The sequence below is a fragment of the Myotis lucifugus genome, unplaced genomic scaffold, assembly GCF_000147115.1.
Source record: "Myotis lucifugus unplaced genomic scaffold, Myoluc2.0 scaffold_153, whole genome shotgun sequence".
In the NCBI taxonomy this organism is placed as follows: Eukaryota; Metazoa; Chordata; class Mammalia; order Chiroptera; family Vespertilionidae; genus Myotis; species Myotis lucifugus.
Genome location: NW_005871201.1, coordinates 2,150,280 through 2,172,963, shown reverse-complemented (window position 1 = coordinate 2,172,963; position 22,684 = coordinate 2,150,280). Strand labels below are relative to the sequence as shown.

At 42.6% G+C, this 22,684-nt stretch overlaps 1 protein-coding gene across 1 annotated transcript in view; it reads left to right on the top strand.

The window, feature by feature from the left end:
• The window catches only part of SEMA5A (semaphorin 5A), a 384,818-nt gene that overhangs the window by 275,109 nt on the left and 87,025 nt on the right, over window positions 1–22,684 (top strand). Inside the window, exons 9-10 of the mRNA XM_006095388.3 lie at window positions 14,687–14,972; window positions 19,262–19,397. Of these exons, the coding sequence (XP_006095450.1) occupies window positions 14,687–14,972; window positions 19,262–19,397 (422 nt within the window). The remainder of the gene's footprint in view (window positions 1–14,686; window positions 14,973–19,261; window positions 19,398–22,684) is intronic.

Here is a 22,684-nt window from a genome sequence, read left to right as displayed (position 1 = left end):
GGCCTGTGCCCTCTCGCAGTCTGGGACCCCTCGGGGGATGATCACCTGCTGGCTTAGGCCTGCTCCCTGGGGGATTGGGCCTAAGCTGGCAGTCAGACATCCCTCTGGCAGCCCGGGAGCCCTCGGGGGATGTCCACTTGCCAGTGGGGAGCAGGCCTAAGCTGAAGTTGGACATCCTTAGCGCTGCTGAGGAGGCGGGAGAGGCTCCTGCCACCACCGCTGTACTGGCAACTGTCAGCCTGGCTTGTGGCTGAGAAGAGCTCCCCCTGTGGGAGTGCACTGGCCACCAGGGGGCAGCTCCTGCATTGAGCGTCTGCCCCCTGGTGGTCATTGTGTCATAGTAACCAGTCATTCCCAGTGGTTCTGCTGTTAGGGTCAATTTGCATATTACCCTTTTATTATATAGGATCTGAAACAGAAAATTACTAGCATTTCATGAAACGTTCAGACAATATGTAAAAGACTGCGTATGGTTACTGGTAGCTCCAGATAGCTTGACCAGTTTAAAAAGAAAGGTATCAAATCAGGGTAGACATCTTTGGAGTTACTTATATCAGTGGCTCAAAAGTTAATAAGGACCCCAATGCTGTCACTGGTCTCTCTTCATCCACAGCCTGTTCAGTCAGGTTGGTCCTCAGGCTAACTCACTGCTGAAACTTCTGGTCCTGCATTTGGATATGACAGTGGGAGAAGAGCCACATAAGACTTCCCTTCAATCTTGGGCTAGAACTTGGTTACCCGCTCACTATTGAGATTGGCTCTGTACCATGTCCTGAGATGAGGCAGCCAAAACTCATCCCCTCGTCTATGTGTATGTTCATGTGTGACTGTGAACGCACACACTCACAAATGCAATGCTGTGGATAGACATGTGTACCATATGTAGTTCATTCCCTAGTGTTTCTGAGAGTTTGTGCTAAGATGAAATCTTCAAATTGCCATGATCATATTTACTATGTTGAGCCTTCAAGTTCTATAAAGATAGAACACACGAATTAAATAGAGCAGAGCTTCTCAACCTCAGCACTATCAAAGCTTTGGGCCATATAACCTTTTGGGTGGGGTTGGAGTTGTCCTGAATATCATAGGATGGTTAGCAGCATCCCTGACCTATACTCACTAGATGACATGCTTCCACCACCAGTTGTGACAACAGAAATTGCGATTGAGAACCACCTATTTAGACCTATTTTTTATGAATGTTTATGTGTATGTGTATATATAAGCACAACACAGGTATTTGGTCAAATAATATAGTCAAAACAACCACCACAGTTTGCCTTTTGAAGAATCCCTTGTAGAAAAGGAAATGTTCTCATCACGTTTCTCCAGGAAGTTGAATGACTATGTACTTCCAAAGGTAAGCATGGACTGATATTTCCAGATGAAGAGTGACTGGATTCTCTCCATTAACATTATTTCTGTTGAGCTGGTTGCATCTGAACCCATCCACTCTCTACGGAAGGTCTCCTTTCATCCCTGAAGCTTTCATCTGTGTAGCTCAAAGTTCTGCCCATTTGTTGATTTTTACTAGTCAGGCTGTTTCCAGTTAAAAATCAAAACTCCCCCACCCAAAGGCATTGCAATTAGAGTTTGCCGAAAGCAAAGTAAAAAGTAATTAGGAGCACAGTCTCTTTCTTTTCCCTCAAGTGATACCCTTAAGAATATCCTAGAAAAATAATTCAGGTCAGAGCATGAGTTATAAACGCTGGCTGCTTCTTTACACGTGACTCTGATACCCACAGGCTGATCAGATGGTGAGATTCTCCTAACCCTCTGGGTGGAATTCTTTCCATTTGAGAGTCAGATGGTAGAACAAGAGCCATGGAGAGCTAACCCACTGCGCACCCCAGTCCAGCAGGTGTGCTGTTATTGTTCAGAGGAAGTTTTAGATTCTCAGCTCACAGTGGCTCTGCTTTCCTCACGGAGCAGCACTCCTTGCTCCCTCCCCCGGCCACACCAGGGAGGCCCTGACTCCTGGGGCAGAGATGGAGCCAGTTCTTGCCCGCTCACTGTTTGTTCCCTCTCCTGCTTTCTGCTGGGGCAATTCCTTCTTTGACTGAATCCTGCGATATTGGTTCTGCTCCTTGCTGGCCGGCCCCGTTTTTCTGCTTTTATTGACTCTCCATCCAGGACAGATTCTGGCCTCTGTCCCCCACTTCGCTCTGCTCCGTCCTCCACTGAGCCTGGGTGTGGAGTCATCTATTATCACTGGCCTAATTGAAATCCACACAACATACCCCATCTGTTCTTTGACCATTTGTCCTGTCTCAGTTCTTTCTGCTGTGTGTGTTTTGGAGGAATTTTCTTTCAATAGATTGTTGCTCTATCTATTATCCCTTCTTTTTTTTGCCATGGCCTTAAATGTCTTCCTCTCTAATGGTGATCACTCTCTTTTTATAAAAATGCTCAGATTTCTTCTTTCTTAAATGAGACAAGAACAAATAAAGAAACTCAAACAAGCTAAAGCAAGCAGCCTTAGTTCTGCCATGTCTAGGAAGTTCCTCACGTGGTCATTGTCATATAAGAACAGCCCTATTGGATTAGGGGCCCACCTTCTCCAATATAACCTCATATTAATGAATTATATCTGAAATCACCCCATTTACATATTTAATATACTGGGGGTTTGGACTTCAACATATATTTTTTGGTAGGGTATACAATTCAACCTATAACAGTACTGAAATCTTAAATGGCAGCCTCTCATTTTCTGATGATGATAGTGATCTTCCTTTCTGTGCTGTGGGTGAGTCCCCTGCCCATCCTCAGTCTCCTATCCCAGCTGTATCACCTTCACTCTGAGCAAACAATGGTGTTTCCTTGTTTCCAGGGATGTCAAGACTATGTGGTTGTTGGTCCCCTTAGTCCAAGGCAAAGCTGGTTTACTCCTCTCCTCTTCCTGTTTTCCAGAGCGCCAGGATGCAATACATTTCCTTAAACTGCTGCTCTCTGCACTCTGCATCCCTCCTGGCCCCATGGCCTCTGGGGAATGGTTTCTGTCTCTTAGGCAGCATTCTGGAGTGGATCTCCTCCCTCCCATTCTGTGTTTGAGTTACTCTCTCAAAGGGCTACAGTTCAGGCTTGGCTCAAGCACAGTGACAAAAAAAATGTCTCTTCAGGACTTAGGGCATGTAGAGAGCACGGCAGGCCCATTGGCAACTTCAGACTCCCAGGACCCCAGAACTTCAGGGCCAACCTTCAGGCAAATGGTGGCATTGGTCTGTCCAGGGTGATGTCCTGCCAGGACACAGCAAACCCAGAGTAAAGACCTGCCAAGCCTCTAATCTTCCCACCACACCTCCTAGAAGCCAACATAAATACCTGGTACCATTCAAACAGCCGTCCTTGAGCATGTTGAGTCCTTCAGATTTAATGCTCAAGTTCCAGGCACACATTTTTATTATACCACTACGGCTTTACACCATTGAGAAGGTGTCCCATCCCACCTGCACCACTGCACCTGTGCCACATGACCCGGGTGGCAGGACATGCCATCAGCTGTCAGTAACAGCTGGCATAGAGAGGAAGGACAGGGCTGGCTATGGACACCTTCCTCAGGTTTACCTGCTCCTCTTTCCCAGTCTGTGTGATCTGCTCTGCCTGTGTTTTCAGCCCTGACTCCAGCCACATTCCCACGTACACCCTTGGTGCTCTAGAGAAGAAGTGTGCTGTTCCCTGGATACACCAGGCCTTCCTCACCGTGGTCCTGTGCACATGGCATTGATGCTGTACTCATGTCCCTTGATTTTGCCTACTCCCTCCTATCAGCTCTTCTTTACTTCAGCTTAAGTTTCAGTTTCCCGCAGACTTAGTTGGGTCTTTCATCTGCTCTTGGTTGTACTTACCCCACTGTACTGGAGCTCTTGGTCACTTTCCTCATCAAAATCTACCAGAGCTGCATTTCCCTGCAGGGAAAGCCACAGCCTTGCCCACTGGCCTCCCTTCGCCTCAGTGTCCTCACTGCAGACTCCTGGCTCTCTCTGCTCCAGCCTCTTAAATATTGCAGTGCCACTGGCTCTTCCCACTTTCTCGGGACCAACAAACTTTTTCTAGAGAGGGCTAGAGAGGAAATGGCCTAGGCTTTTAATCCTCCACAGCTTTCCATTCGGGGATCATAGCAGGCCCGCAGATAAGAAGCAGAAATATGAATGATGGTGTTAAATGAAGGGAACATGTTGTATTAGTTGTAAAACCCCCCACCCCCAAAAAAGATTTGTATGTTTTTAACTAAGTCAGTTCTAAAGATTTAAAAATCTTCCTTTTGCCATCTTACTTGTACTCCTATTTTCAGCTATTATTTATTCAGTCAGTTATCAAAAACAATGCCATCAATTGGATAATGTTTTGCAGGTTTGAAACGTTGAGTTTAAGTGTTTGGTAATGAATCTAACTTTTAAAATTAGATTTCCCCCTGTGCTAAAACCACTCTTAAAGTAAATTTATGTGTTTAGAGAAGTACCTTAACAGCTTTAATGCATTAAAATACTAATTATTAATAACCATTAGTAAATGATTATTGTACTAGTAAGGCAGGATAATAAATGTTTAATGGCTGATGCTTAAAATAGAGAAGCTGTAAAACTTGCCTTTTAAGAAATTGGCAATCAAATTGGGGGAAAAAATAAACCCATGAAAAGGGAAAAAAATGACACTTCTAAATTAATAGTGTGCAAATTGAGTTTGTGGGTTCTGAGGGAACTGTATGCTTGCCATAGAATAAAACCTCAGTGTGAACTTAGAAAAGCTAATTCATCAATTAGCCTTAATAACTCAGTGTGGACTTGTACGCAGACATAATCTCATCAACACTCGGCAGTCTGCTTGTTTTCTTCTCTCTTGGAAATGTTAGCCTTTCTTGGGTTGTCCTGCTGAACCCCACGGCTTCCTCCATTCTCTGAGATTCTGGCCATGACCTCATGTGGAGGCAAAGACACTTGAAATCCACAAGGGTTCTCATGGTAATAGTGTCACTTTTTATGAGCTACTATGCTTTTAGTTAAGGAAACTCTTACTGTAACAATCTCAAATTCTGTTGGTTTGAAATACTTTAATCTTATCTACTCATTAAATAGTCTTTAAAAGATAATGATTAACCTACTAATGATTAAAGGTAATTCATTTGAAGAGAGAAAAATCCCCTCTGTGCTTAATGCCAAGAGAAATTGTTTCTGCTTATGAGGTCATGGGCTTTGTGGAGCAGGCGATAGACCCTGCCCTTCAGTGATCCAGGCATGGCCAGGTTGGGTGACCCTGTTGGGCTCTGTCCTGGGGTTGGTGGGAGCCCTTTAGGCAGAGGCTATGCAGTTCCTTTCCTGAATTGCCTGTGAGGCACTTTCTGGACAGATGATATTTGCTCTAGCAGTAAATTCATCAATGAAAGCAGAGTTCTCAGAACAAGCGAAAACACAGACAAGTGGGGCTTGGGACTCCACTGTGTTTGTGTAGGAAAGCTTAAGTACCGTATTTACCAAAGAAAAGCAGCTTGGGAAAACCAGAACTAAAATAAGGTTGCATAGTCAGCAGCCAAGTTTTGTATTTTACCAAACAAGCATCTTTGTCATAAGTGGTGGGAGCTTTTTAGTCCTGCAGCTGCAAGGCTAAAGTCTGACACCTAACTCATGGAGGTTAAACTTGCTGAGTGATGAGTCTTGGACCTATAGCATGCTGAGCTACATCCTGTGACATGCAACCCAGCACGATGAGCTGTTTTTTTCTAACTTTCAGCCTTCGTCCAACCCATCAGAGGGCATGGGCAGGTTGTCCATCTTATCAGGGATGGATGCATTTGAAAATTGTGTTGTAAGCCAAATCTGATTTTCATCATAGGGTCAGAAAGGATTTTAAATAAATTATCTTCATGCATACCATTGGCCTGAGCGTGCACCTGTTGGCGTCTCTCTAACCTCCAATTATTACTCCAGGTTCAAGGGGAGTCACATGGCTGTTTATAATTTGCCAGGTGCCTGGGAGACTCCATATACATGCTGTCTGTAATCCTTCACACAACCTTCCACAGGAGATGGCGTCGTCCTTATTTTACAGATGAGCAAGCTGTGGTTAGAGGGATTAGCCACCTGAAACAGGGCACACCTGAGCTAGGATTTGAAAACAGGTCCCACTCCTTGAATCCTTGCCCCTCTGTGTGCTCCTGGACTCCCCTTTGTTTAGTCAGCATCCTAGGAACTAATGCTTATTAGTTCTTTAACCTCCTAACTCGCCTCCATCACTCTCTCCTTGTGCATAAGTTTTTATGCCCAAGCTGAGGTGGAAGAGGAAGATAGAAACTTTGGAAATGGTTGAAAGAATTTTCTTATGCAAGCTTATACAAGGAGGTAGAATAAACTGGGATTATTCAACCCAAAACAGAAGAGCCTGTGGGCTAATTTAACATAGCTTTTATGGGCACAAATGTAAGTGATGCGAAGGCATCGATTCGTGTGGTGCTGGCTGAAAGTAGCGTCCTGCTCTGTCTTGGTCATCCAGCACTGAATGCCTGCAACTTGGGAGCCTCAGCATCCCCTCAGGCTTGTGACAAAGTCTTTATATTTGCCAGTAAGTCATTTGGAATTTCAATTTGCACATTTCAAAAGAGAATGGATAAATGAGAACTTCCGTCCCCCACCAAGATATTATGAGGCCAAAGGCACCAACCATATATACTAAGTCTTATGCAGACTTGCATCCTACCCCCCAAAAATAAATCCACACAAAGAAGACATGCCCCATTACAGAGAATACGATATATTGTGTAGAAATTTACTAGTACTTCTGTAACCACTCAGGAAAATGGCTTCATTCTCACTGCAGCTTCCTTGTGACAGTCCTGGGTGGCTCCTGGCATCCTGGCATGAATATTAATGTTGCTCTTTCCTCTCAAAAGTGTTACAATTTGGCCCATAAATCCTACTGCCATCCTTTTATAAGATAATTCAGTTCTATGTGTTTCAGTAAATTTGTCTCCAGAGTATTCCATTAAACTTTATTTTTTCTCCGTCAGTGACCTCTCACAATTTCTCATCCACTGCCACATATTGGGCAGTTCATTTTCTGTGTTTTGTCTTCTGTCTTGGCGTGGCTCAGATCCCCTAATAGACAAAGACCAAGCCCACATACAAGTTTACTTATTCTAACTGTATAATGGTGCAGCCCAGTATCTTCTTTCAGATAAATCTTTTTTCCCTCTTAGTCTTTTAAAAATACTTTATAGGCATTAAACATTTCTAAAATATTTGAATTCAAGTTAATTTAAATTTTTAATTTCCTAATGAAAAAACTCCCTAAGTTTTGAATTATGATTCTACAGGTTTAAATTATTAGTTCTTTAAAGAAATGAACCCATGTATTAAAAATATAATCAGGAAAAAATGAACATGGTAATTAGAAACTTTTCATGTTTGCAAAATGTTCAGAAATACCTGGTTGTGAAATCACTTATAACTAATTGAGCCGGGAAAAGTGTGGTATGGTAGAATCTTACAGGAGAATGGAAGGGCTGCCGGGGCTTTGTGCTTGCACTGGGGTGAGAGAGCAGAATGGACAAGGGTATCTGTGTTCCTTTGAGCTAGAACATTTAGACAAAGAGCCAGTTAATGAAGCTCCTACAGACATAAAGAGAAGGAGAATTCTGGGTGAGAGTTTTGGGCTCCTAGGATGCGCGCTATGCTTATACAGAGGTGCAGTTCTCATTTAGGGAGACAGCAAGTCTGGGTGGTCCAGTCACTCCTACTCGAATCAGCAAATCCATGTAAATCACTCATTTCAACAGGGCTATTCCCCTTAAAAAGGGAAGGAATCAGGTTTCCTGGAAGCATGTTTCTAGTCCTTCTGCCAGGGGCTCAGAGAGAGAAGGATTTGGGATCCAAGGCTGTGTCACTTTGCTGTGTCAATGACCATTAAGGACATGCTTGGGGTGACCCCTTCCCCCTTTACCTACCCACCAGCATCACCACCACCACACACACAGGTTTTTGGATCATACAATTTTCTCTAAAGCTCTTCTTTATCTCTCCTGTGGCGGTGGAAATTCAAGCTCCTTGCTATGCGTGGCTGGACTAGGCCCCCTAACTCCCATCCCATTGATTTCTTCTGTTCCGACACTGGCTTTGATCCATGCCTGGCTACCCTTTGGGTCTTTTCTCAGGTTGCTCTTTCTCCAGTTCTTTGGCCTGGTGGCCCCTTCCCAATCTCATATCTGCCCTTTCCCTGATCCCCGCCTTTCTGATTCTCAAGTCCACCTTTCTCCCCTTGGCCCATGTTATCCTCATCATCATCATGATTTCTTGTTGGTCGGTGTCTTATTTGTCTGCTCACATCGTCCTTGAGGGCACTGGTCATGTCTGTCACTTTATCATAGAATACCCAGTGCCTAGGACAGTCTGCACAGTGGGTGGTCAGTGAGCTCCTGGTGACATGGGAACATTCTGTTTGGCATCAAGTCTCTGTCCATAGCACAGCCCCTTCACCTGTTTGGTTCCAGATCTGCTGAATGGAACACTGATCCTCATTTGGCATCTATATAAATAAAAGCCAAGTGACCAGAGCGATCGGAATGAGCGGTTGCTATGACGTGCACTGTGGTGGACAACTGGCCCGATGGGGACCCTGATGGGCCTCCCCACCCCGATTGGGGGTGGGGCCAGCCGGCCAACTGCCCGTGGCCCCTCCCCCTGGCCGGCCTGGCCAGATCGGCGCCCCCAACCCTGATCAGGTGCGGGGATTCTGGCCAACCTCCCGTGTCCCCTCCCCCCCCCAACCCCACCTATGCAGGAAGTTGTGCACCGGGCCTCTAGTATAGTAAATACTGGTGATGTGTTTACCAATGTCTATGTTTATGTTAATTTATATATATATAATTAATGTATATATTTATTTATAAATTATTTTATATATTTAAATAAATACATATTCTATATTTTGATGAATAGCAATCAAGTGTCAGGCACTTGGCATGTGCTACCTTTCATTCTGTCAGTGCTACTGCATGTTGGCCATTGTTTCCACCATCCTCAAAAGGAGGAAACTGGGAATTTATGCTGTTAAATAACTTGACTAAGTTCATACAGCCAGTAGGTGGAAGTATTGAGCCATATATTCATACACTTCTATGCTTTATGTCTGTATGTTGTTCACAGACACACACACACACACATACACACACACACACACGTATGTTTGTCTGTATATCTATCCAGTACTAGAAATATTAGGGAAGGAACTTAAATACATTAATGGCTTTTAAACCACATTACCGCATTGTACTTCATGTAATTGAATTTTAGTTTAATTATCCCCTCATCATAGATACCTAGATGAAATTAGGTTTACTTTGTTAGCCTCTGCAGTACATTTTCATGTAGCTGTGACAAGGGACGCAAGGTGCACAATAGGACAGGGTCTGAACTTTAGGCATATATAGATGGAATGATTTGACACCAAAGCATTAGAGAACAGAAAGTCACTAGCTAACTATGAGTCATGTGTAGAGATAGTTTCCATTAACTCTGTTTCTTTTGATGACATAGCTTGCTATTTTAAAAACTCAGCATGTGTGGCTGTATTTATGTTCCTTAATTTCTGATCACCTTTAAGCTTAGTATATGTATGTTTATTATTATGGGAAGTTCTACTAAATAAAAATTGTTAAAAGGGGAATCGAGAGTAAACCATGAAATAATAATTATAGCCACCATTCATTAGAATTTTACTAGTCGTCTTTTTAATCCCTATAGCAAATTAGATCATCTATGCCCTGAATCGTTATACAGTGTGAAGGAGCATTCTGGATGTCAGTGGTCCAGCCTGGGGTTTCAGGCTGGGGTGGGTGGAGCCACAACCTGCACAGGTCGCATGCCAGGCATTGGCCAACCGGCCTTTGGCAAGCATATCACAAGATGGCCTTTGTTTGCAAAAGAATTTACAATAGATTTTGATTCCAGTAAGATTTCTGTAGAGTTGGAAAACTGGAATTCCTTTTTGTCTTTAATAACCATTCTCATCAATGTAGACAAATAGGTCTCTATCAAGAGCCTACCAGTGACCTGGTCAGTCCTGCCATTGAACCATTGGACCTGGTGCACCCCCAGGCTGATGCTGTGGGCATTGGAATGGAAAGAATCCTATATAATAAGAGAGGAATATGCTAATTAGCCATTACACGAGACATAATGACCAAGTGTGTCACAACCAGATCACAGATCAGTGGGAGGGTGGGCCAGTGAGGTTCAAGCAGGCTGCTGAGAGCTACAGGAGGGGGCAGGGCAGCAAGCTATGGGGGGAAGGGGGGAGGGGGAGCTACAGGAGGGCGGGGAAGCGGGCAGAGAGCTATAGGAGGGCGGCAGCGACCTACTGGCGCACGGATTCGTGAGCAGGGCTACTAGTATAGAATAAAAGGGTGCGTTTGGATATTCAGCATCTGTTGGTTTTACGTGGTCAAAATCTTCTCAACAATGTTGATGCTTTGGTTTTTCCCACGTTCACTTATATTGTGGATCTTCTGTCAGTATTCATTTCTACTTGGTTACTCTTATGTAAGTAAAGGTGTGAAATCAAAGTTCTTGTATCACGAAACATGATTCGTATGATAACATGATATACTTATCAGAATACTGTAACCATCACTCGACATGTTTTACAAACGAGATTAAACAGCTTTGTGCATATATTTATAATAAGCTGGCATATACTCATGTTTGTTTTTATTTTGAATTAGCATCACACCTCTTATTCCTTTATAGTTCTAATAATAACAATAATGAATAAAGGACCCCTCTGATCTGTCATTCATGCAGTGACATTCCTTGTAGGTAATCGCTCAGTGCCTGATTTATGACTTGTTTAGTTCACTCGGGAATGACAGATACTGGTTGGTGGTGAATTGCATTTTAACCAGAGACAGAGCTTGAATAATGCAAGAGAAACAATGTGCATCTTATTATCCTGCCTGATGAGACACAAACATCCCCTACCTCCAGATCTCCAGATTTATATCTGTAACTGCAAGAGACACTTGGCTGCCTGTTGAACAATTATTCCTGCTTTTTTTGCTGTCTTTGGAAAAGCAATAGGATGTGGGCTGAGTTTCAAAAGATTCTGCTTTCCAAGACATGGAGCTGCCTGACTTTGCAGCAGGTCACTCAGTCAGCGAGCTGCCAGCATCCAGGACCACTGCAGGATGGCAGGGTGTGTGTCCACATGTAGTTCAGTCCCTAAAATGACCTGTGCGGTGAACTAAGCATACACTGCACACCAAACACACTCTCTCCCCTGTTTTCTCAGCAGGAGATTGTGTTTGAGCATGTCTATGTAAAATGTGCTTTGTCACCTTGTTGTAAAATTGGTTCAGGGTAGTTTGGAGAGAGATGAGGGATTCTCTGTGGAAAGAGGAAGCTGTGGGCCAGTCTGCTTCACATGACTGTATCCTCCTGACATGAGAATCCTGACTGGGATGGTATAGTGGAGTGGACAGGGAGCATGACATGGACGCCCCACAGTCACCCCTGGGCACCCTGGGGCTACGGTAGGCGCCATGTGGAAAGCCATCTCTGGGGTTGGGGCGATCACTTCCCAATGAGATTCTTATTTATAAGCCCTTGCTTGGATTGTTGGCGTCTTCTTCTGCTTTTTCCTCTTTCTGTGTTGTTCCGCATGTTTCTATTAGCTGCTGAGTCAGGTTTCATCTGGACATTTATCATCCCATCTAGTTGGTTGTGATACCCTCTTCTTCTTAATCCTGTGTCAGCCTGCTCCACACTTGGGTTTCTAAAGCATTGTTCAGCATTCCAAATCCTCTTCGTGAATATTGTTAACACAATAAATTGTTCTTGTGCAGCCCTTTATGTTTTTGAGTATAGGGTAAAGATAAGTGTATAGGCATGAGGTCAGACTCTCTGGATTCAGGACATCACCTCTGCCCTGCCCCCCATTGCTATTGTATGAACTTGGAAAGATTATTAAACCTCTGGGCTTTAGTGTCTTCATCTATGAAACAGGAAGAATGGTCCAGCATTTTACCTCTATGATTCCTGTGAGTTTAATGAGCATATGAATGGGGGCTCTGAGCTCAGAGCCTGGCAGGGCAGCAGCAACACACCACAGATACTGTTAAATCATACACCTGACCTTGAGCTGGAAGATACCATGACCAATCCCTTTATCTTTGTAGCTTTTCACTTTCCTACATACCAGAGATATTTACTATGTAGTTTTCATGCTACTTGTCCCCAGGTTAGTAGCAGAAGACAGTGGTTGGGAGAGTGTATGATATAGCTTGTGGTCTCTGCCTCATGCCTTATCCACATGTACTGGTTACTGTCATCCTGAGCTAGACATATCTAGTCTTGGACCATCTTTCTTTGCTGTCTCTTTTTTAGATAAGGGTTGTTGTTGTTATTGAAGATGATGATGGCTTTTTGTTTGTGTTTCTTGCAATGATCAAATTGTAGCCTGGTTATAGGAGCCAGGGTGCAGGACCTCTTCTGAAATGATTTAGCCTATTATTTCCTTTATGAGACAAATATAATTTGTACTTGTCCTGTATCTTGGCTTTGGGGATCTGCTTCAGAGGTACTTCTCTTTTGGAGACTCATAGTGAACATGGTTTCAAAATTTCCCCCAACATTTTGCTTTATGTGCCAACAAACACCAGTTAGAGGTATGCAGTCTCCTGTTTTGTGAGCCTCTCTCCAGGATATAAAGGCATGTTGTTACAGTAAATATATATATTTTAAATATCCAGGTTTAAGGCAACAGTTATCTAATAGTATGTTTGGCGGTATATAAGTTAAAATCATTTCTTATAGAATTCTCTTTTATCACTTGCTATTCTTAAATGACTTAAGAAAAACATAATGGACTGAAGAGAAATCACATTACATATGCAATTTAGAATATTTTCTACATTTGTAGAATGTAAGATTTAATTAAATTTAAATACTTTGTGAGGACAGAGAATGTATGCCTTGATTAAAACTAGCTACAGTCTTTCTGGAGAGCATAGTGGAGTGCTCAGTGCCACCTTCACGCCAGCCTCCAAATCAGTGCCTACATTTCAGATCTGAGGTGAGCCTGTTGTGTGTCTTACTCTTAACATTAATGGGTCATGTTGTAGCCAACCATATTTGTAGTTGTCCTGCCGATAACCTGCCTATTGGTGCAATCTGACAAAGTACAAGGCCAATTGAATTGTTATTAGTTACCCCCATTTCAGGTAACTAGTCTGAAATGTGTTCTTGTGGATAGTAGTTGTGTGTAACTTTCCATTAATTTTGAACATCAGAAGTTATTGCTATACTAGAGGCCCGGTGCACGAAATTCATGCACAGGTAGGGTCCCTAGGCCTGGTTGGGGATCAGGGCTGATCATGGTTGATCGGGGCCTTCCAGCTGCCGGCTGGGGCCTCCCTTCCCTGGCTGCCAAGTGCCAGCCAGGGCCTTCCTTCATTCTGTGCCACCCCCTGGTGGTCAGTGCATGTCATAGCGAGTGATCAAACTTCTAGTCTCCCTTTTGAACTCCGGTGGGGACAATTTGCATATTAGACTTTTAGATATGTAGATTATTCTAATTGCATCATAAAATGCAAACACTTGATGATTGAATGAAAAATTCTTAGCAAGAGGGAAAATAATAAGAATCAAACCTGTTTATTAGAGGTTTTTAAGATGATTATTAGGGCATTTCTGTGTCTGAGAGGGTATCATCTGCATTATTGATAGGCTTAAACACAGAGCTATAAAGACACACTTTCAATGTTGTATGTAAACTTTAGTGGATACTCTGTATACTTCCTAAAGGTTTTGTCATACTTCTGTCATTTCAAAATCCCTATTTTTAAGCAGATTATGAGACCAAAAAGGTGTGGCCAGTGACTCTGCCTCAGTGCACTGCATTTCTCTAAATGGATGCGCCAGCCACTCAGAAAAAGAAAACAAGGGTTAATCCTCACAGTAATGTGGTTACCATAGTGATGGGAATTGCTAAAGCTAATTCAGGACATAACCTTACAGTCTCAGTTATTGCTTTGGTTTTCAAAAGTAAAAAAAAAACATTTTTAAAGTCCTTATTAAAAGCATACAAATTATGTCTGGCACACGTGTGTATATTAGTAAAATTCAAGAATTTTGTTGTCTTATTATACAAACATGATATTAGCCATCTACACAGGGTGGGGCAAAATTTGGTTTACAGTTGTTTGTATGGAAAGTAATAAAATAATAAATAATAATACAAGAATAAGCTCTGTGTTTCATATATTCACAACTGTAAACCTACTTTTGCCTCACCCTGTATTCTGAATCACATTTCATCTTTTTAACCTTATTTCCTCTCTCTTTCTGAAGATTATGTAAGATTATATACTTTTGTATTATCTACAAATACAGGAATAGGTAGGTTATTTCTTTAAAGTATACTGCCCATTTTTTACGGTATTACTGTCATGTTCGCTTGACCCTGCACTAATTCAGGAAGCTCACCTGTGGAATTGTTCACGGTCATTTCTTATCATGTAGAACCTGTGTACAGAGTTCCACCCAGTAGCACAGATCAATAAGATGCTCATAGGGCCCCCCATTCATCCTATAAGATGTTTACACAAAACCAAGCCTCCTGGGAAGAAATAATGAGCAGGCAAGACCTAAAGAAATAGCGTATCGATGTTGAGACTTTTCTTTTTTCCTATTATTTCCAGAACCAAACTTCGTGTCATCTTATGCCATCGGGAATTTCACCTACTTCTTTTTCCGAGAAAACGCTGTGGAGCATGACTGTGGGAAGACCGTGTTCTCCAGAGCTGCCCGGGTCTGCAAGAACGACGTGGGGGGGCGGTTCCTGCTGGAGGACACCTGGACCACCTTCATGAAGGCCCGCCTGAACTGCTCCCGCCCCGGGGAGGTGCCCTTCTACTACAATGAGCTGCAGGGCACCTTCTTCCTGCCCGAGCTGGATTTGATCTACGGCATCTTTACCACCAATGTGTACGTAACTGGAAATAATTGCTTTCCCTGCTCTTCTACTCATTCTGAATGAGTCTATTGTTCTTTGACCTTTGTGGTTGAAACATTGTCTTAAAAAGAAATCTTTCTTATTTTACTGGGATAACAGCCAAACATTTTTTTTTTTTAGTATGAATTAAATGTTGTGCTAAGATCTGTGACTTCTGAGACTGGTATTAGGGAAATACAGCTAATCCAAAGGTTTTGCTCTATCCTTATTGTAATAGTAGCATCCAATTGTTCTGCTCTAAATTTGTCCTTTCCGACTTGCCAGTGTGTTCTTAGAACTTTATGAAGTGCTGGTATGTATTAGATGTGTGTGTATGTTTTTCTGTTTGCATGTTATGTATTTGTCATAATGAAAGCACTGTTGTCTGGAAAGTCTGGTCGTTGAGATAATGTAACTCTTGACTAAACCGCTGCTCAGGTAGGAAGTGCACATTCTTACTTTCCCAGAGTTGATTTGAAGCCACTGTTCTAGAAGATGGCTGTCCTAGGCATTTCTAAAATGATGGTTATGCTTTTAAAATACTTGGGAAAAAATAGCATTTCTTTTTATTTTGTGGGGAGATACTCTTAGCTTCAGAACTGACACTGTTTGGACTAGATGAAGTGTATGAAGTTTCTGATCTTTCAATTCACCCTAATCTGGTGGACTGGAGCACAACCCCATTCTCAGCTGATGTGCTGTGATAAGACTCACCAAGATCACACCCAAGCCCGGGAATCACAGATCACATTGTTGGCAGTGAGCAGGAGGATTCCACAGCCTGGATTCTGTTTGGATCACCTTTGAAATTTTAAACTGTTAACCTAACAGTTTGTACAATAGCCCAATATTTATAGCCAACATAAACGTTCTGAATCAGGATGGGTTGAAAGTGCTGATAAATGGGGTGGGATGACCAGCCACTTGGGTTTGTCTGGAATTGTCCTGATTTTGGAGTTGGGGAGAGCCCTGCATCCTGGAAAACCTCTCAGTTCTCAGTAATCTGGGATAGTCCATCCCCCTATGACTTCTCTTGGGCCTCTAAGTCTTTTTACTTTTTCATCTCTTCTGCCCATGAATCTGAATTTTACTTTTTCTGTTGATCATTCCCTCCTGATCTTTCCATTGCTGAGCTGAAGTGTTAGCATCCACTTGATAAAAGCATTGACTCCATGAAGTGACTTCATTCTGACATGAAGTGAGAAAAATAAGACTACAATGAATGGCTCCCTACTCAACGCCACCCCACCATGAACATCTTTATTGTAAATCTGGCTTTCAACCCCAGAGTTATTTTCCTCCGTGATAAGTTTCTTTTAAAAAATCAATTTATAGTTTCTGAAGTTGATTTGCTTTCCAAAACCTTTTTAAAGAAATAGTGTAGGCTGCACAAGATGAATGTTCCGTTGTTCAGTTGACATCAATTTTATACACAATGGGAACTTGGCTTCGTTAGCTGTTCATTCCCCTGGCTCTGGTCTCAAATGAACAATTTAAAAAGTTAGATATGTACTGTGCCTAGGCCATTCCAAGATGGTAAGTGATCAATATAGGTACTCACAAAAATAAGTTTCAGACTATTATTTGTTTTGTGTTGTAAACACCCATCATGTTGGAAATCAGCCGATATATAGCTTCTATACTAGCAGAGGCAGAATTTCTAGATCTTTCCTTTCTCTATCGAATATTTATTCTCACTGGGTCTTGGGAACAACTTTCCAATATATCATCTATATTCCCACAGTGTATCCCACTTTTCCTCCATCTTACGTCTCAGCCTTGATCTTACCCTCATTCAGTAGCTGGTGCCTTTGAGCAGGTGTGTCAGCCAAACTGCCCAGTTTTTCTTATCAGTGATGGTCCCTTACTTTAGGACAACTAAGTGAATTGGAATTGGTAAAGGCTCTCAAATGGTGTCTGGTAACTAGTCTGTGTATGTCAAAAAACCAAGTGGAAGGAAGGCAGATATTTCTGTTGTGGAGTTCCTCTGGAATTTCTTTTGATTCAGAAAAAAATAATTGCTAAATCGACTTATATTGGCTAAGACTCTTAACAAGAAAATTTAAAACCAAAGCTGAGCTCAAATGCAGATCTATTTAGCCAAAAACTATCTTGCTGTTTCCTCGCTAGTAGAAGGTCATGAATTTCTGAGGGCCAGCAGGTATGCGTCTCTACAGAGCTTGGAGTCTAAGTTATGGCTTCAAGATGTCAGTGCATTCTCAAATTTTTTCTCTCTGGCCCTTTTTAAATTATTAACAAATACATGAAGGGTGTCTGTCAGGAACTTTCTGCAAAATGCTTTTAGTTGATTCTTTTTGCAAGGTTTACAAATAAACACAAATGTCTGGGGGTTAAAAAAAAAAAGAAGCACTGGCTTGGCCCACTGCCCGCTAAAGTCACCAGATGACCAGGGGGAAGGGGCCATGCTAGATGCTGGGAGGCGTCTCCACTGGTAGAGAATATAGTCTTTTTCCTCCAGAATTTAAAAGGCATAACATAGAGCTCTTCAAAATCCTTGTCACTCGGTTGTGGCTGAGTGAATTAATCCTACCCGGCGGGATTACAAGTGCCATGACTGCTAAATAACCCTGTTTATATGCTGAAATGTTTGATCTTCCACAAAGAAATCACAGAGTGCACCATCATGGCCCCCACTTCATCCTGAGGGTGTGTAAGAGGCTGGGACCTTGAGATTCTCTAGAAGGTACTTCCCCTGGGCAGTGACCTAGCGTCTTCCGGAAGACAGCGGTTTCTGCGGGTCTTTCTTTTTTTTTTTTTTTTTTGCTAGGCAATTTTTAAAATATTTTTTTTAAATTTCTTTATTGGTTAAGGTATTACAAATGTGTCCTCATTCCCCATTAACCCCCAACCTCCCCGCACCACCACCCCCCCCCCCCGCCCCCAACTCATGCTCTCATCCCCCTGTTGTCCATGTCCATTGGTTTGGCTTATATGCATGCATACAAGTCCTTTGGTTGATCTCTCCCCCTTACCCCCTCCCTCCCCTACTTTCCCTCTGGGGATTGATAGTCTGATCGCTGTTTCTCTGTCTTTGGATCTGTCCTTGTTCATCAGTCTATGTTGTTCTCTATATTCCACAAATTAGTGAGATCATGTGGTATTTATCTTTCTCTGACTGGCTTATTTCACTTAGCATAATGCTCTCCAGTTCCATCCATGCTGTTGCAAATGGCAAGAGTTCCTTCTTTTTTACCGCAGCATAGTATTCCATTGTGTAGATGTACCACAGTTTTTTAATCCACTCATCTGCTGATGGACACTTAGGCTGTTTCCAAATCTTAGCTATGGTGAATTGTGCTGCTACGAACATAGGGGTGCATATATCCTTTTTGATTGGTGTTTCTGGCTTCTTGGGATATATTCCTAGAAGTGGAATCACTGTGTCAAATGGGAGTTCCATTTTTAGTTTTTTGAAGAAACTCCATACTGTTCTCCACAGTGGCTGCACCAGTCTGCATTCCCACCAGCAGTGCAGAAGGGTACCTTTTTCTCCACATCCTCTCCAACACTTGTTGTTTGTTGATTTGTTGATGATAGCCATTCTGACAGGTGTGAAATGATACCGCATTGTCATTTTGATTTGCATCTCTCGTATGATTAGTGACTTTGAGCATGTTTTCATATGTCTTTCGACCTTCTGTATGTCCTCTTTTGAAAAGTGTCTATTTAGGTCTGTTGCCCATTTTTTGTTTGGATTGTTTATCTTCCTTTTGTTAAGTTGCATGAGTTCCCTGTAAATGTTGGAGATTAAACCCTTATCGGTGATATCATTGGCAAATATGTTCTCCCATGCAGTGGGCTTTCTTGTTGTTTTGTTGATGGTTTCCTTTGCTGTGAAAAAGCTTTTTATTTTGATGTAGTCCCATTTGTTTATTTTCTTTTTAGTTTCCATTGCCCTAGGAGCAGTATCAGAGAAGAAATTCCTTCGGCATATGTTTGTGATTTCGTTGCCTGTGGATTCCTCTAGTATTTTTATGGTTTCCCGTCTTACATTTAAGTCCTTTATCCATTTTGAGTTTATTTTTGTGTATGGTGTGAGTTGGTGGTCTAGTTTCATCTTTTTGCATGTATCTGTCCAATTTTTCCAACACCATTTATTGAAGAGACTGTCTTGAATCCATTGTATGCTCTTGCCTCCTTTGTCAAATATTAATTGGGCATAGTGGTTTGGGTTGATTTCTGGGTTCTCTATTCTATTCCATTGATCTATATGTCTGCGGGACTTTCTGACATTCCTCTTCTTGCTCTTCCTCGGTCCCAGGAACAGCATCGCTGCATCTGCCGTGTGCGTCTTCAACCTGAGCGCCATCTCGCAGGCCTTTAACGGTCCCTTCAAGTACCAGGAGAACTCACGCTCCGCCTGGCTGCCATATCCCAACCCCAACCCCAACTTCCAGGTAATTTCAGGGGGCATTGGGGTACTCAATCAGTCATCACCCTTAAAAGCGTGCCGAAACCTTGTAGAGACGGCTGGGACAATTTAAACCCCTGGTGGAACACAGGCATCTGTGAGCTCCCCTGGCCCCTCCTGGACAGTCCCACACTGGGCTTGGCTCATTTGAATGGACTGAGCCTTTTGTCAACTGAGCCTTTTGTCAATACGAGGAGCCTGGACCAAAAAGGGCCTTTTGTGGGCTGTGATGCCTCAGGCTGGACTGGAAAAGGGCATCATAATGCAGCAGTTGGGAGACCAAGCCCTAATTAGTGCTAATGATGGTGGACTCTGCCCCAAAGCTCTGATCACTAATGAATGATGCTCCTATGAATGGGCTCCAGGGCACAGCCGTGGAGATGCACAAACAGAATTGGAGCTCTCATTGATGAATGTGGTGAGATTTCCTTTTTGGGTAAATGGGATGGCATGGGGCAGCTGCGGGGAAAGGAGAGCAGATGGAGGCCATTCATTCATAAATCTTAAAATTACAGGGCGTTCAACTGATAAGAGGCTCTGCATGCCATTCAGTGCAGTCTCCAATGTGCAGAGGAAGCTGAGACCCAAAGAGATTCAGATTTACTCTGGTTTGGTTGGCCAGCAGGTACATGAGTTTGCTGGGCTGCCGAAACAAAATACCACAGACTAGATGGCTTGACCAAAAGAAGGTTTTTTCTCACAGTTTGGAAGCTGGAAGTCTGTGATCGAGGTTCTGGCCAATTCTGTTTCTGGGCAGAGCTGTCTGCCTAGCCTGTAGACAGCCACCTTCTCACTGTGTCCTCCTGTGGCCTTTCCTCCATGCACCTTGAGAGACACTGAACCTATGGAATCAGGGCCCACACTTATGACCTCATGAACCTTAATTACCTCCTTAGAGGCTCCATCTCCAATGACAGGCACTCCAAGGATAGGGCTTCAACGTAAGAATATGGGGGAGACATAGACATTTAGATCATAATAGTAGGCTTCTCTTAAGGGCTTCTCTTATGACAAAAACAGTCATAAGATCCTCTTCCTCCCTGTGGGTGTGTGTTTAGTACCACCCAGTTCGAGAAGGCGCTCAGTGCCTTGCTGCATCATGTTACATGCTGGCAGAAACGCTCTGACCCTTAACAACATCTCCAGGGTGACAGTCCTGCCAAGGACACTGGGGTTAGTGACTGAGCTGGGGCCCCAGCTCAGGTCCTTTAATGCCAAGCCCAAACCTTTGCCCACTAAAGGACCATTAGTTATCCTAATTAATCAGTCCCGTATCCAGGCCTCCGAATTCTGGTTGGTTGATCATCCCCACGCATACAATCTTTGCCTTTGAGAAAACTGGAGGTATGGAAACGTTCAATTGTTTTACACCTTACTTCAAATTCGGCAGAGATTGTTCAATTCTAATTTTTTTACATTTTTAAAAAAGAATGGGATTGAGAATAAAAAGGGTGGTTATACGTCCTCTTCACCATTGTTTGCTTTACTTGGACAATATACTTAGCATCTTTCATATCATACTTTCATCAATAAAATGAGGAAAGAGTGATACAACTATGCAGGCATACATATTTTAACAGTGAATATTTATAATATCAATTAATGTGCATTGTTTACTGCATAATTTACATGATGAAGATGACTTTTAGGGACCATTTATTGGGTGCCTTCTCAGTGTCACATGTTTCAAATGCTTTATAAACTTTGTCTTATTTTCTCCTCTCAGCAACTCTGTAAGGTGGGCATCTGTATCCACACTTTACACATCAGGTAGTTGAGGGATCAGATTTACATTTATTATCCTAGGCTTGCTCATGAGAAAGTTCAGTGCTGGACAGAAAAAGTCCTATTTGGGGTCAGATGAGCTAACAAGGGGAACCAAACCTGCAGTAGTCACTTTTCCTGATGACATACATGGTTTATATAATTATTAACTCAACACTGACTCTTGGCTTCTTTGTTGAGTCTCTGTATGTAAATCACACCCATGTCCAGATGAAATGTAACTGTTTAAGAAGGCCTTTTGTAAAATCCAGAAGGTGAAATAAACCATTCCCTTTAATAGAGACCATTACAAAATCCTGAAGGTTAAAAATGTTTAACAAAGATGCTCACTATATTTAGAATATATTTTTAATTCCTGATGCTAGTATTGCAAAAGTCTTCCCAAAGAACAGACTTAATAAACTCTGGGAAGCCTTACCGCCTCCAGGCAGGGGGTAACTTTTAGCTCCTTTATTTGTAGCTCAGGAATATCTGCTCCCTGCCTGAGGCCACGGGCCTGCGGTTTTATAAAGCCAGTGCCACACTGAAGGGCTTACATTTATGAGATGGGAGTAGGTCCAATCTGCAGTTTAATAAATGAAAATGTGGACACTTGGCTCTCACTTTAGGCAGGAAGCTCGCTCAGCTGAGTTTTTCTTCTTTGGGTGGTATTTAAGATTTGTGGGAAACTAAAGTTAACACATTAGGGTGGTTCTTAGTATAGCTCCCAGGACAGATATGTTCCAAGTGTTTTCTTTAGGCTTACCTTGTTTGAAACCATGCTAGCTTAGGCTTTCTTACTGACATTTCTGAGACTCTCTACGCTGACATAAAGTGGAACAGGTTTTGAACTAAGTCTCCCTCCACTAGTCATGTATAAAGGGCTTTATGTTTGTAATAACCAACAGTGAGAAGTGGTTAGCTTTTTTATTTATGTTTTTATTCTTGTTTGCCTACCAACATTTGGAATTTTATGTGGTACTTACATACTAGAAGTAGCTATTAATTAGAGAAGCAGAGAGATGTTTCAAGTTCAGGAAGAAGTATGGGTTAGGAGAACAGTGCATAATCTTTCAAGATTTAATACAGAAATCTCAATTGAAAAGGATAAAGAAGCAACAACTATTTATTTATCAATTGCCCTAGAAACCACTGTAGGTGGTGCTGCAAAATCCTGCCCTGTGTGAGGCTGCTGTCCCCACTCATCCAGACCCACTTCCTTACAGAAAACATCATCCAGACCCAGTGGTACCCAGCTGTGGTGTACAGACTGGACTTTTCTGGGCAGTTTTCATTGGCCACTATCAGAAATGATGGAGCTGAAATGCACAGTACACCTGCCCTGGTGGCCAAGCAGATGAGGACTGAAAGTCCAGCCCTCTAAATCACAGGGTTGTTTCCTCTGGCAACCAGCCCACATCCTTAGATGCTATCTAAAAATCACCTCATTAACATGCCAAAAGACGCCTTTATCCCTCTCATCACTTAGGAAATTCCTAGGGTTTTAGG